General features: G+C 39.5%; 1 protein-coding gene across 1 annotated transcript; it reads left to right on the forward strand.

Moving 5' to 3' along the window:
• Nucleotides 1-12,666: 12,666 nt before the first annotated feature.
• zgc:113307 (uncharacterized protein LOC553753 homolog) lies at nucleotides 12,667-15,306 on the forward strand (the record flags this gene model as incomplete). Its single annotated transcript, XM_051101348.1, has 3 exons — nucleotides 12,667-12,818; nucleotides 13,398-14,027; nucleotides 14,989-15,306. Coding segments are annotated over exons 2-3 (940 nt in total), but the record flags the coding sequence as incomplete, so codon positions are not given.
• Between the last annotated feature and the right edge of the window lie 1,038 nt (nucleotides 15,307-16,344).

Genomic DNA, 16,344 nt, shown 5'->3' on the forward strand with positions numbered 1-16,344 from the left:
TCTGTCCTAGCACACACACTAGGCAAGGACTTGTAACTAGGGCGGCGTGGGTATTGCGTTCCCCTAGCGTTTGATGACGCAGCTCGAGTTCCTGAAGGGGAATGTCCCAGGTTACGACTGTAACCCTGGTTCCCTGAAGGGAACGAGACGCTGCGTCTCAGGCCCTACTTCCTGCATCCCTGCTGGCGTTTCGCTTCTCATGTAAGCTGAATGCCGGTGCCGGCGCACATGCTTTTAAGCTTCCTGGTCCGTGACGTCACCCGCCCATGACGTCTCGCTTCTCTATTGGACTGATTACACATGTGTACACATTCCCCCTAGCGTTTGATGACGCAGCGTCTCGTTCCCTTTGGGGAACCAGGGTTACAGTCGTAACCTGGGACGTTTTCTCTCTGAGAAAAAACGTTTTAGAGTGTTTCCAAGCATGCCTTGGTTTCATGAGCTGAGATTCCTAAAAACATTTCTGGCGATCCTAGAAGGCCCTAACTAAGCGTTTTATGCACTGAGGCTCTAACTAAATATGAAATGTATAAAAATTCTAACACATCAAAAAGTGTCTTTCTGCACTGTAAATAACATTCCTTGCATGCATGTGAAACATTTTTTATGTGGGTCAGCTTTATTCATGAAACTGCATGAACTATCGTTTTCTGACTGAGAAAAGACGTTTTAGAGCGTTTCCAAGCATGCCTTGGTATCATGAGCTAAGATGCCAAAAAAACTACTGGCGTTCCTAGAAGGCCCAGACTAAGCGTTTTATGAACTGAGTGTCTAACTAAATTTCATATGCAAAAAAACTTCTAACACATCAAGAAGTCTCTTTCTGCATTGTAAATAACATTCCTTTCATGCATGTGAAACATTTTTAATATGGGTCAGCTTTATTCATGAAACTGCATGAAGTAGTGTTTTCTGGCTGAGGAAAGACGTTTCAGAGCGTTTCCGAGCATGCCTTGGTTTTGTAAGGCGTGAGATTTTAGCTGCCCGTGGGTGGATGTAAATAAAGACGATGGACTTGAAAATACCAACGACTAGTAATTTTTATTGTGCAAAGTCCTAGAACTGGGGAAGAGAACAACACCAGTCTCTGAGCCCGCCACACTCTACTTTGCTCTCCTCCTTCACATTACAAGACCCTCCTTCTCAGAGGACGCAACACCAAAATAAAAGTCCTTGACAGAAACATGCAAAAATAGAATACAACGAATATTAAACAAACAACTTCACATTAGTTACCCTGCAGGAAAGTAAACATCCATGTTTTCAACATACAAAAAGTAACAATGTCCTTAAACTAGACAAAACAATGTGCAGATTATTTTTGCAATATGTCCCAAATTTACAATAAACACAATACATGGTGTGTATGTGGACTGCAGCAAAGGTTCTAAAACAAAGAACTGAAAACAAGTTTTTTTTTTTGTTTTTTTTTTTTACTTCACAACATAATCTTTAAACAGTAGGACAAGGGAATAGTAAATGCACAGGTAGTCTAGCTTCACGTCCATGAACGAGGAAGAAAGAGGTGTTTCCGGTGCTGCTGTGTACACTAGTATTATAAGACAACTGGACTGCCCTTAACGTGGTATCCCATGGCTCTGTTTGCTGGTACAGACATTTGCTCAACTGGTCTTTCAGGGTGCGATTGAATCTTTTGATTAAACCCATCTCCCTCAGGATGATAAGGAGAAGTCCTGGTTTTGGTGACACCCAACTTAGAACATGACTCCATTAAGTCTGCCTCAAACTGACAGCCTTGATCTGTATGAAGGCATTCAGGAACACCATGCTCCATGACATACTGTTCAAAAATACATTGTGCAACCGTTACAGCTCTTTGGTCTTTCATAGGATACAAATTCACATACTTTGTGAAATAGTCTTGGAGAACAAGGACATATTTATGGCCTGATGGTGACAAAGGAAGCTCGGTAATGTCAGCTGCCACTAGAGTTGGGGTACTCGGACTCGAGTCCGGTCTCGAGTACAATTTTTAGGCGACTCGGACTTGTCACGGACTCGGATGCATTTTTACTCAGACTTGACTCGGACTCAAGCCTTTCGGACTCTGAAAATATGCCGAGTCTATCCGAGTCCAGAGACAGTTGACGGAAATGTACAGTTTCTCGATGCATTACAATTACAAACAGTTGACTCGATGCATTATCACGAAAGTGATATTCAGCATTTGCATTTGCATTTGTTTTAAGTTTTGTCCAGTAGGCTACTTGAAAGCCGACGGGTGTATGTGCGCAGACACTCAAAGCGCGCTCACAGAACGCGCCTCTCAGTCAGTGTGCGAATGTCGAGTTCTCTTTCGCTTCTAAAAGGGTCTGTTATTGCTACACACATGCTCGTCTCAGAGACTATTCATGTAAATAAATTCGGTTTTGTCTTAAGTGAACCTGAACAGCTGGGAGAAACACTGATGTGTCAAAATATTTGATATGTACGTCAGATCTTAAAGCGACAGCAGCGTAAACCTGCAGTCGCCGATCACGTCATAAATATTAATCAAACAACAAAAGAAAAAGAGAAAATCACTCACTTTTCCTGACTGAATCTCTTATTAACTTTAGTAAGAATCATGTTTAATGTATACAGTGAAGATTTTGCATTGTTTTATTTTAACATTAATTACTTAAAGAAATGTCTGTAGTTTCTGTGATAACATTTCTGTGATAGCCTTTAGATAGACCTACCTAAAAAAAAAATCTATTTTTAAAAAGATTCTATTTTTTAAAAATATAATTTCATTTATATTTTTGATTAATATATTATTTATCTTTTTGTTTGTACGTAATAGGCCTACTTGGAGTGTTTACTTGCCTTCAGTAAGCTTGAGAATGTTTTACTTACATTAGTTGATTAGTTTTTGCTGTATTAAAATTATTATTATTTTTTAAACATGGTGGCAGTTTCTAGCTTCAAAGAAAGATAATTTTTCTAACATCTTTGCAGCAATAGTTTTAATGGGTCCAAAACCACCTTGGGTGTGCATGATTTTCTAATAATTCAATGGCACAACATCAATTTTTCTTTATATAATGTAATTTATTGTAATTAATGTAACTATAAATGCATTCAAAAATAAAACAGATGTGAGTTTGCTGTGACTTATGGAAAGTATACATAGGGCTTTATACACAGTGTGTACCATTGTAAAGACTAGGTTTATCCCTCACAGCCTCATTTTCATCCAAGAAAAATAGTCATAAAACCCAAAACACACACAGCCATAATCATAAATAAAAGAGGTGCATTTTCTGCTCTTAAGGTCCCATTCACCAAGATACCTACTCCTTTACCCCCACCCTTGAATTTATACATTTACTATATCAGTGAATAAGTCCCGCCCTATAATTTATCACATTCTAAAACCTGTTTCACTCTGAAATATGTCACAAGACATAAGTCAGCCATAACTTCTGTTCCATGACTTTAAGTTTGCTAAGCAGAGCATGGACACTTATGAGTTGTTGTGAAATCAAAAATCAAAATGGCAAGATCCACTAGAGGTTTGCTTTTCTTACATTTCAGTGGACATTGCATTTTTCTAGTTGCAAAGTTTAAAAACAGGGGCACCCAAACTCAGTCCTGGTCCTTGGTTTAGCTCAAACTTGCCTCAACACACCTGCCAGGGGGTTTCTAGTATGCCTAGTAAGAGCTTGATTAGCTGGTTCAGCTGTGTCTAATTGGGGCTGGAGCTAAACTCTGTAGGACACTGGCCCTCCAGGACTGAGTTTTGGCACCCCTGGGTTAAAACAATGTTAAGATTCCGACAAACATTAGTGTTTCCTTGGACTCGGACTCGACTCGGACTCGGCCCTTTGGGACTCGGACTTGAGTCCGACTCGAACCCAACACTAGCTGCCACTTTTTCAAAAGGATGACTGGCATGAATATTCTGGAGAGGAGCTACCCGATGTGGGACTGGCATAGATCTTGACTGACATGGGACACACTGTTGGCAGTAGTTCTCTATGTCTCTAGCCATGTATGGCCAGTAGAAATGCTCTCTAGCTCTTGCAAGTGTCTTTTTATGACCAAGGTGACCTACAGTGGAATGTCCATGTAAAAACTGTAACACCTGGGGGACAGCTTTGCTGGGAATGACTACATGAAGAGTAGGTGGCTCTTTTGGTTTGTTACAGGCAAAATGGTAGATCTTTCCATCCTGCAAATGCAGTCTATCAAACTGTCGCCAGTATACTTTGAGCTCTGCCGAACCTTTCTTTAGAACCCAAGCTGGAGGTCTCCGTCCATCCTTCAACCACTCACTCACTGTCCTCAGTGTGACATCATCTTTTTGACACTGTGCAATATTGACTGACAAAGTCCGAGAAAGGTCTATGGTAGCATAAGCGGTAAGAGGGGCTGTGATTAAAGAAGGTTCTGGCCTTCCTGACAAGGAGTGGCATCACTTTAAGTCGGACGTCTAGATAGTGAGTCTGCATTTGTGTGCTTAGCGCCATTCCTGTGTTTTATGACCCATTTGTACACATCAAGCTCCAATGCCCAGTGTGCCCTACGTCCTGTTGGATCTCGATCGATAAGCATTTTCGTTAACCCTAACAATGGGCGATGATCGGTAACAATTACAAAGGGGCACCCTTGCAAGTAGTGTAAGAAATGTCTAACGGACCAAACAGTAGGCCACTATTTTCTGTCAAAAGCGGACCAGTTGCGCTCTGTTGCACTTAGCACATGACTGGCATAGGCTACTACCTTTTCAACGCCCTGTTGTTGTTGTGCAAGAACTGAGCCAATGGCATGGTGAGATGCATCCGTATACAGAATAACAGACTTGCTGAAATCAGGGTAGGTGAGATTAGGTGGAGAAGATAGAGCATGCCGGAAATGCTGAAAAGTGTCCTCGCATTGTTCACTCCATGCGAATGTGGCAGGTTTCTTCGTCAGACTGTGTAAATGGGCTGCCTTTTCTGCAAAGTCTTTTATGAAATGACTATGAAAGATCGAACCTCTGTAGGTGTAGTAGGATGAGGCCAGTTCAGTACTTTCTCAGTCACTTTGGGGTCTGGTTGAATTCATCATCTACCTGTCTTGAAACTCCTATCTGCCCTGAGCTGTCAATTTGCACCGAACTGTCTGCCTGTCCTACAATGACCACGGAGGCCGTTCCCCTGTCGCTGGCGCTCCCGGTGCTGGGATTGGCCTTATGGTGTGTGTGTGCCCCTGTCTCTGGGGCTCATCTAGTTGACGTGCTTTCCACTAACATTCAGGGCTGTAGGGGTCATCTCTAGGTGCTGATCCACTATCTGGTCTGGATATGAACAGGAACCGGGTGACTGCAGTGACCATCTGATCTGAAAACAGACTGGATCTGGGTGGCTACAGTGACCTTGGAATAAGAACAAAACAGACTAATATTAGCGTAGATGCCATTCTTCTTACGATGTTACAAGTACATCAGATGTTACAGGAATTGTTCCTCAGAAGATCAATAGTGATGCGATACTGTAGCTGATCACTGCATGGTTACAATTTTATACCTTATAGTATCGATTGGAAGTAAAGTTCATGAAAGTCGTTACAGCTATGCTGTTGGGAAATGTCAACGCCTGTTGATGCTTTTTTTTTTGTTAATTTAGCCACTGTATTGAATAAATACCTGGGGTTATGTTTGTTTTTTTTCTAAAAATATAGATGAAATAATCAGACCTAGCAGTTTTTAATGCTTTTTTGTAGGATAGGGTACATTCTTGCCTTGCAATACGAAATACCTCTAGTTTTGTTTTCCTCCAGCTGCGCTCCATTTTCTGGGCTGCTCTCTTTAGGGTGCGATTGTGCTCATTATACCATTGTGTCGGACTGTTTTCCTTAATATTCCTTAAGCGTAAGTTCTGTTACATCATCAAATTTTTCTGCGCTATTGGATATGCTAAGGATTTGAGATAAATCAGGAAGATTACTTACAAACCAGTCTTTTATGGTAGAATTGATGGTTCTACCATACTTGTCACAAGTAGTTGAATTTACAGTTTTAGCTATATGGAGTTTACACAAAACTAGATAATGATCTGAGATATCATCACTTTGCTGTAGAATTTCAACACAATTGACATCAATTCCATGTGACAGTATTACTTCTAGAGTATGATTTTGAAAATGAGTAGGCCCTGACACATGTTGTCTAACCCCAACAGAGTTCAGAATGTCTATAAATGCTGATCCCAGTGCATCTTTTCAATATCAACATGGATATTAAAACTGGGGGGGTAGACTCATTTAAAATAATGTAATCATTTGGTTTTAGACAGGTCAAATTCTGTCAAATAGAGCACATCTAGGTTTTGATTCGTGATTTACAAAAAGTGCTTTCATAGAAAGGGACATGATATTCACTAAGCTAAGCTTTATCATTTATCTTTCTCTGTATTATATACATTTTTTATTTGTTGAACATCAATTAAATTGTTACTCTTAAATTGGTTTGGACGTTTTGGTTAAATTGGTTTGGACACAGTTTCTATAGTATCATATTTAGGTGAAAGGGTCTCTATGTGCTGAAAATTGATTTCTGTGACGTGAGGTGGTTAGCAGACGGTCAGTTTAGCCAGTCTATCTGCTTCCTGACCTGGATCCCAGTTAGTCAAGTGCAAACTCTAAAACCTTGTGCCATATTTCTAGAGAGAAGAGTGGCACCACCCCCGGAGGGATGAAGACCATCTCTTTTCAACAGGTCAGGTCTGCCCCAAAAACTCGTCCAATTGTCTTTGAAACCTATATTATTTTGTGGGCACCACTTAGATGTCCAGCCATTGAGTGACGATTGTCTGCTATGTATCTCGTCACCGCGGTAAGCAGGGAGGGGACCAAAGCATATAACAGTGTCCGACATTTTTAGTGATCTCTGGCTGGCGATGTTGAACATCATTAGTGCCGATGTGGATAACAATCTTACTGAATTTACGTTCAACATTAGCCAGCACATTTCATATTTGCCAAAATGTCAGGTGCTTTGGCTTCCAGTAAACATTGGACTATGGTGGCTGGTTTCTCTATTTTCACGTTCTGTACAATAGAATCACCAATTACTAGAGCACTTTCATCAGGTATCAGTCGGTGCATCACTGAGTGCGGAGAACCTGTCTGATGTTTTGATCAGAATGGAAGAGCGGTGTTTTGACTCACAACTATGCCACCTCACAGTCACCCAGTCGCCTTGCTGTGGGGGCTCTACAGCTGGAACCGAACAATGTACATGACTCCAAAAGTCGTATCTAAATCCTTCACATTCTCAATTAAAGTTTGGATGCATGTCTCTAGTTCTGAAATCTTCTCTGTCAGCCTAACTATTTCCCTGCATTTATCAAATGTGAATCTCTCCTTGCCGTCAGAAATAGATAAGCTATACATGTGGCAAGCGGTGCAAATAACAATAACAGGAGAAGAAGCCATTACTTACAATGATTGTAAAATGATTTCGACTTACCACTGTTGTTTGATGAACTCATGAAAAACGGAGCAGGAAAGAAAACAAACTGAGCGAGAGAAAAAAGAAAACGGCAATGTTAGTATACGCAAATAGAAACGCAAATGACAAGTTAACCGGCTAACGGAATGCTAACGCACTGCACTTGTGGTTTTAGATTTAAAGTGAATGATCAAATTAGTCAGATTAGCTTGATAGATAATATCAGAAATATGGAGGGGATTAACTTATATTTTATGACTTTAAACAACAGAGTGATAGTAAGATAGAGATTCCAACAAAAAAAACAAGGCTACATGGAGCTACAATCGCAAACCACTCCACAGCACAGGAGACCGGACTAGACCCGTCTACCCAGCGGCTCCACAATGGCTCCTAGCTCCCTCCTTTCTGCCATGACCCATCAGTCCACCAGCTCCCTTGTCCATCCAGCTCCGCCATGGTCAATCGTCGACCATCTGCTGCCTCGGGACTCCACTCCTCCGGCTGCGCCTCGTCCCTTCGTCTATGTCAGGCTCCTCCTTCCCTCTGGCTCCACCTTGGTCCTCTGCTGCTCCGCCTTGGCTCTCTGCCTCAGCTCCCCTGGAGTCATCACCTCCTACTCCACCATGGCTCCTCTCTCCGTCGTCTCCAACGTGGCTCACCATTATAGCTGCAGCCTGGATCCCGTCTAGCTCCTCCTGCTCTAAATCCCTCATGCCTTCTCCCTGGCTCCTCCCTCCATCTGATCTGCCCTGGCTCCTCCCTCTGTCATCTCCACCCTGGACTCTGTTCATCATCCAACTCTCACACCACTGTGAGTTTTAGTTTGTTTTCTTCCCTTTAGTGTATCTTGACATAGATTCTGTCTCCCCTTTGATTTTGTCATTTGATTAATCTGTGATTTATTAATTATCTTCGTTTGCTTTAGTACTTCTAGTCCAGTGTTCAATTCAGTGTTCCCTTCATCTTCTTTGTGCGTGAGTTCTCTAGACAGTTGCGTATATATATATATATATATACAGTGGGTACGGAAAGTATTCAGACCCCCTTAAATTTTTCACTCTTTTTATATTGCAGCCATTTGCTAAAATCATTTAAGTTCTTTTTTTTTTCTCATTAATGTACACACAGCACCCCATATTGACAGAAAAACACAGAATTGTTGACATTTTTGCAGATTTATTAAAAAAGAAAAACTGAAATATCACATGGTCCTAAGTATTCAGACCCTTTGCTGTGACACTCATATATTTAACTCAGGTGCTGTCCATTTCTTCTGATCATTCTTGAGATGGTTCTACACCTTCATTTGAGTCCAGCTGTGTTTGATTATACTGATTGGACTTGATTAGGAAAGCCACACACCTGTCTATATAAGACCTTACAGCTCACAGTGCATGTCAGAGCAAATGAGAATCATGAGGTCAAAGGAACTGCCTGAAGAGCTCAGAGACAGAATTGTGGCAAGGCACAGATCTGGCCAAGGTTACAAAAAAATTTCTGCTGCACTTAAGGTTCCTAAGAGCACAGTGGCCTCCATAATCCTTAAATGGAAGATGTTTGGGACAACCAGAACCCTTCCTAGAGCTGGCCGTCCGGCCAAACTGAGCTATCGGGGGAGAAGAGCCTTGGTGAGAGAGGTAAAGAAGAACCCAAAGATCACTGTGGCTGAGCTCCAGAGATGCAGTCGGGAGATGGGAGAAAGTTGTAGAAAGTCAACCATCACTGCAGCCCTCCACCAGTCGGGGCTTTATGACAGAGTGGCCCGACGGAAGCCTCTCCTCAGTGCAAGACACATGAAAGCCCGTATGGAGTTTGCTAAAAAACACCTGAAGGACTCCAAGATTGTGAGAAATAAGATTCTCTGGTCTAATGAGACCAAGATAGAACTTTTTGGCCTTAATTCTAAGCGGTATGTGTGGAGAAAACCAGACACTGCTCATCACCTGTCCAATACAGTCCCAACAGTGAAGCATGGTGGTAGCAGCATCATGCTGTGGGGGTGTTTTTCAGCTGCAGGGACAGGACGACCGGTTGCAATCGAGGGAAAGATGAATGCGGCCAAGTACAGGGATATCCTAGACGAAAACCTTCTCCAGAGTGCTCAGGACCTCAGACTGGGCCGAAGGTTTACCTTCCAACAAGACAATGACCCTAAGCACACAGCTAAAATAACGAAGGAGTGGCTTCACAACAACTCTGTGACTGTTCTTGAATGGCCCAGTCAGAGCTCTGACTTAAACCCAATTGAGCATCTATGGAGACACCTAAAAATGGCTGTCCACCAACGTTTACCATCCAACCTGACAGAACTGGAGAAGATCTGCAAGGAGGAATGGCAGAGGATCCCCAAATCCAGGTGTGAAAAACTTGTTGCATTTTTCCCAAAAAGACTCATGGCTGTATTAGATCAAAAGGGTGCTTCTACTAAATACTGAGCAAAGGGTCTGAATACTTAGGACCATGTGATATTTCAGTTTTTCTTTTTTAATAAATCTGCAAAAATGTCAACAATTCTGTGTTTTTCTGTCAATATGGGGTGCTGTGTGTACATTAATGAGAAAAAAAAAAGAACTTAAATGATTTTAGCAAATGGCTGCAATATAAAAAGAGTGAAAAATTTAAGGGGGTCTGAATACTTTCCGTACCCACTGTATATATATATATATATATATATATACAGTACTGTGCAAAAGTCTTAAGCCACTAGTATTTTCATCAGCTAAAAAATGATTTAAAGTCAGTTAAAGTCGGTCTTTTGCTGTAGTGTGTCAGTAGGAAATATCAGATTACATTTCTAAACATTCATTTTCCCATTAATCGTAATAATCCAGTGAGATTTTTGTTTGCACAAGGAGTCTGACAACAGCGAGTGCTCTGCACAGAGATCTGATCTCATCATCATCCAGTCTGTCTGGAATGACATGAAGAAACAGAACAAACTCAGACAGACTAAATCCAGAAGAACTGTGACAAAGTCTCCACGATGCTTCAAGAAACCTACCTGCAAAGCTGCAGCGCTGTTAAAAGTTGTAGGCACTTGTGTAAAAATGCTGTGAAATGAGGATGCTGTTGTAAATAGATTTTCTTTATCAATTACCTTCTATTAACTAAATAAAATCAACATTTGGTGCGACCATTCTTTGTGTTTACAGCAGCTTTTGCCCTAGGTGCACTTGCGCAAAATTTTTCAGGTAGCTTTGCAGGTAGGTCTCTTGAAGCATCTTGGAGACGTTGCCACAGTTCTTCTGGATTTACTCTGTTTCAGTTTGTTCTGTGTCTTCATGTCATTCCAGGAAGACTGGATGATGATGAGATTAGATCAGTGTGGAGCACTGGCTGTTGTCAGACTCCTTGTGCAAACAAAAATCTCACTAGATTATTACAATTGAAGGATCCTTAGATCCTTCCATGCAAATTATTGTGTTTAAATTTTATGTTTGTTTTTAATTTCATTTATAATAATTTATTTACATAATCATTTAATAATCATTTTACAATCATTAGTCATTCACATAATTCATATTTAATTATTTATTTGATTATTTAAGTATTTATCATTTATTCATTTACTCATATATATTGTTCATTTATATTATTCATTTATATGTTTTTATATTTTATATTTCTTATTATTTTCCTTGCTTATGCATTTTCATTATTGTTCAGTTCCATGATTGCGGGGTTTCGTGAATTGTTTGGTCTAAGAAATAGATAACGGGGATGTTTATGGAAATTCAAGGTTTATGGGATGTTGAATCCGTTTGATATATCATTGTTCTTTGAGCTGTACTCCTTAGACGAAGTTTGAACATTGAGACATACGCAACTAAAACTGTTCAATAAATTCTGTTATACCTTTTTTACCATCATCACTTCGTCTCCTGCTTCTGCTCTTTTCTGGCTTTCATCAATCAACTTCATAACTGACAGAAACCTGCTTGTTAGTGGGGTTGGGGTAACTACAGCTTGCTGACTAGTTGTTCTGTTACCGAAAGACTGATATGGCGTATGGCGTGGGGACCTGATCTAACACAATTAATGGCAAACAGAATGTTTGGAAATGTAAACCGATATTTTTTACTGACACACTACAGCAAAAGATAGGAATAACTTTGGAATGACTTTAAACCATGTTTTAGCTGGTGAAAATACTAGTGGCCTAAAACTTTTGCACAGTACTGTATATATTATCATAGACAACATATCATAGTTTACATTATCATAGTTTAAAAAACCCACAAATTTCTACATAAAAAGCATTTTTATTAATTTTTTTTCTGTAAAATTAGAACCAAATTGGTTAAGTCTTTATCTTGATATATATGACAATATATGAATCAGTGACTATGTTCAGTAAGTAAATATTTCATAATATATTTCTTTTAAAAAAATCTAAAATAGCATACAAAGTAAAAAATAGTTATAATGCTTTTTGTTTTTTCTCTCTTTCAATAGAAAAGGTAGAGATCTTTAAAACAATTATAAAACAATGTAATTGTTTAATGAATTAAAATATGAATCTAAAGCATTAAGCATAAAATAACATTGTGTCAAATAATAACATAACCTTGGTTTTGTGATATTGTTATGGTTGATTTGAGTGCTAGGGGGCACTCTGACTTTTCAGACCTTCATAGACCAAAAGATTGTCTCATCCCTATAGCTTATGGCTTAAGCTATCTTAACTAAACTCCTCTCTCTCTCTCTCTCTCTCTCCCTCCGCCTCTCTCTCAGACAAACAGGGTCTGTTTGGCTCCCCAGGCCCCCTCCAGCTGTCTGACTATAACCACTGCTTTCTGTGCTAGATGTTCCAGAGCTGACTGCTTTGCAGGGCATGTCTGCAAAGAGAAAATATTCTGCCTTCAAACTTACTTCTCTTTCTCACATGCTCAGTGACATGATATCACGTTCATCAGTCAGTGGCCCGAGGCTGTTTATGTAACAGTATATGGTTTGCATAAGCATTAACATATGATTCCACATAAGTTGTATATCACTAAAAATCAAGCTTAGGAGAAGAAAGTCACATTAAATTAAAAACAGGATTTTCATCCACACATTATGTAATGTGCATTAAGTTTAAACGATTTTAAATAACATCAGCATTGTCTGTAAAGATTGCTCTTTTTATGCTGCCAGCACACATGTTTCTAACAAATGTTGTGCAGTGGTTAAACTCTAGCCATAAGCTTCTGAGACAGGTTGAAAAAAAAAAGAAGTGAGAATAAGCTGTATGGAAGAAAAGGCATCGCTGAGTGAGGAATGTTTCAGTAGCCGGGTAAAACTATTCAGGTTGCCCCGTTTAAACAGCTACAGGGACAAATTTACCGTTCAGAGGCTCTTCTATCTAAAATTGGCCGGGGAAGAGAGGCGAAAGGTATGCACATTCCTCTCACAAATGTAGATGATGCATGTGTTTGCAATGTGACAAAGGAGAATGGAAAAAATCATTGGAAAACAGCATTTTTAAACCAGTTTAGCCTTTTGCATATTTTTCGACACTCTTCTAAGTAGTTTATTAACTCTGGCTGACAAAATTATATAGACAAAGTTTGTACAGACATAAAGCTGTAATTGGCACATTGTTATGTGCCAAAAATGAAAATTACTCCATGATTTACTCACCCTCAAGCCATCCTAGGTGTATATGACCGTCTTCTTTCAGACGATTACAATTGGAGTTATATTAACCCCCTGGAGCTATGTGGAGCAATTTTTATGATGGATTGATGCACTTTATTGGACTTCAAAATCTCAACAACCATTCACTGCCATTATAAAGCTTGGAAGAGCGAGGAATTTTTTAATATAACTCTGATTGTATTTGTCTGAAAGAAGGAAGTCATATACACCTAGCATGGCTTGAGGGTGAGTAAATCGTGGTAATTTTCATTTTTGGGTGAACTATCGCTTTAAGGATTCAAAGTTACAGGCTGTTTCTGTTTCATTTGGGCAGGCGGACCAATGGGTATCAGCTCAATTTTCTTGTTGCTCTCTGTGTGTGGGCCGACTTGGGCCTTCACATTAGACTTGGACTATGGTGGTGTACCACTCTGGATCAACCGCTTTTTGGGAGAGCCGAGTGTGCTGACTTTGAAAGATCGGATGGATCCCGGTTGGTTTCGTGCTGTAAACACACAAAGTTGTCCCTTGGAGTGTGACTGCCCGATTCAGTGGCCAACAGCCCTTTATTGTGACCACAGGGGCCTTAACCAGCTTCCCTCAGGCCTTCCATCCCACACACAGTACTTGTTTCTCCAAGGGAATAATATTACTATCCTTGGATCTGGAATGTTTGCCAATGCCACCAACTTGCGCTGGTTGATCTTGGATCACAATCAGCTACTAAGTGAGCAACTCAGTAATGTGTTGTTTTCCAATCTGACCCGCTTGGTAAATCTTTTCATTAATAATAATAACCTGACAAAGGTGCCAATCGGACTGCCTAATGGACTCAAGCAGCTACGACTTGCATATAATCATATCGAAAAGATTTCTGCAGGAGCTTTCCAAAAACTGGAAAATTTAACGCTACTTCTGTTACAAGGTAACCGTCTGAAAACTATAGAAGAAGGCGACTTGAAAGGTATTCTTTGGTTTTTATATATATGTATTTTATACATCTTAGAAAAGATAAATCTAGAGATGCACTGGTATTAAAATTCTGATTGGTACCAAAAAACTGATATTTACTTCTTATGGCTGATAATTGCTAATATGATATTAAAATCTATTTGTCCAAATATTTTTCGAATTAAACACTAAAAACTAAAAATAATCACTCTAAATGCTACAAGAGAATTGAAACATCACAACATTCTACAATACCAATCTACAGTATAAAATGGATTTTATTTTGAGATTAAATAATACTGATAAACACTAATAAATAAATGAGTGAATGAATGAACAAACAAATGAATTAAAATACAATAAAATGAATCTCTAATATCTGATCCATGGGCCAGTATATTGTGCATAAATCATCAGGAAGTATCAAAGGGATAGTTCACCCAAAAATGAAAATTCTGTCATTAATTACTCACCCTCATGTCGTTCCAAACCTATAAGTCCTTTGTTCATTTTTGATGAAATCCGAGAGCTTTCTGACCCTGCATAGCCAGCAATGCAACAACCATGTTCAAGACCCAGAAGGGTAGTAAGAACATCCCTAAAATAGTCAGTGCGACATCATAAATAAATAAAATCATTGTTTTTGTTTTCCTTGTGCACAAAAATTATTCTCGTTGCTTTATAGAATTACAGTTGAACCACTGATGTCACATGGGCTATTTTAATGATGTCCTTACTGCCTTTCTGGCCTTTGAACGTTTCAGGTGTTTTGCTATCTATGCAAAGTCAGAAAGCTCTTGGATTTAATCAGAAATATCTTAGTTTGTGCTCCAAAGATGACCAAAGGTCTTACGGGTTTGGAACGACATGGGGGTGAGTAATTAATGACAGAATTTTTATTTTTGGCTTAACAAAGAATGTTAATCATTTCGTAAACTATAAGCATTAAGTCCATCTGTCATGTTCTTCACCAGGTCTTGGAGTCCTCAACCTCCTGGATCTTAGTCACAACCTCCTGGAGACTTTCCCCAAACATCTGCCTCCATCTGTCCAGCAGCTTTACCTCTCCAACAACTCTCTGACTGGCCTGACCGAAGACAGTCTTCATGGTTTTAACAGACTCCGTTATCTACGGCTTGGACACAACAAATTGAGGAATGAAGGGCTTGACCCTGGTGCATTTAACCTCACATCTCTGGTGGAGTTGGATCTTTCGTATAATCAACTGACAGAAATCCCAACAGTTCCTACCACCCTTCAGTACCTCTACCTTGAAGTTAACCATATCCAAGGTGAGATGCCGCAAGGTTCTTGTTTTACAAAAACAAAATAACTGACATTTATTCTTAGATACTGCACTGAGGAGAAAACAGCACTGCTAAATTTCAATGTGACATAGGAACATTTTCAGTCCATGAGAGAGTTTCATGCCTAGTTTAATGGCAGAATAACTGTGACGAGACACAAGACAGAGAACCTTATATTTTCATGCTAATGTTACATTAACAAAACATTAAATAAATTGCTCCTACAGAACTTGGAGAGAATATGACACTTAAATCTCACTGCAGGTTTTCAAAAGACAAGATGTTTATAGTGGAAATAAAGCACTGCTGACAGACTTCAGGAAACCATGGATTTGGTTTTGATCCACAAAATTACATCAACGTGGCAAAATACACAATTTCATTATTATTTGAGAACTAGAAAATAGGTAATGGTATTCTGAGAAATAAGTGGTCTTCTATCTTGGTCTATGCATTCACTGAATGTAAAGATAATTTCAGATGAGGTCAAACATAAATGGTTAATAAAACTTTAAATGTTCAACTTTCAGACAAAGCTTGAATTTCAGTCCATTTTATTTATATACTATAATTATATACTTAAAAAAAACACAATTCTAAATTCTGCACAAATCTTCCAGGAATGCCATCCTAGGCCCTGATAAGAAGGAAACCCACACGTTGTCATGGGCAGTGACAATTTTAGTGATCCTGCTTACATGTCTCCTACAGTCTTAAATTTCAGCCAAAAGCATAAATTATTCTGAATACAAATCTGTAAGCTAGCCAAATGCTTGACTAAGAACTGCTCGAATGTTTGTGTCTTGATCAACAGTCTTACAAAATGAGGCTGTGTTCTCAGGCCAATGAAATAATCCCTGGCATGAGAGAATAAACATTCCGACCTGCATGGGCCATGGGAAAAATGACGGAAAATGTGACAAGATTTTAGAAGAGAAATAAACTTTTGCTCCTCACTTGGTTTCTTTTCCCCCTTTCCAGTTCTCTAATGTGTTTGTTGCAACATGTTTGCAGACAGACACA

Source organism: Labeo rohita, unplaced genomic scaffold (genome assembly GCF_022985175.1).
Source record: "Labeo rohita strain BAU-BD-2019 unplaced genomic scaffold, IGBB_LRoh.1.0 scaffold_1381, whole genome shotgun sequence".
Classification (NCBI taxonomy): domain Eukaryota; kingdom Metazoa; phylum Chordata; class Actinopteri; order Cypriniformes; family Cyprinidae; genus Labeo; species Labeo rohita.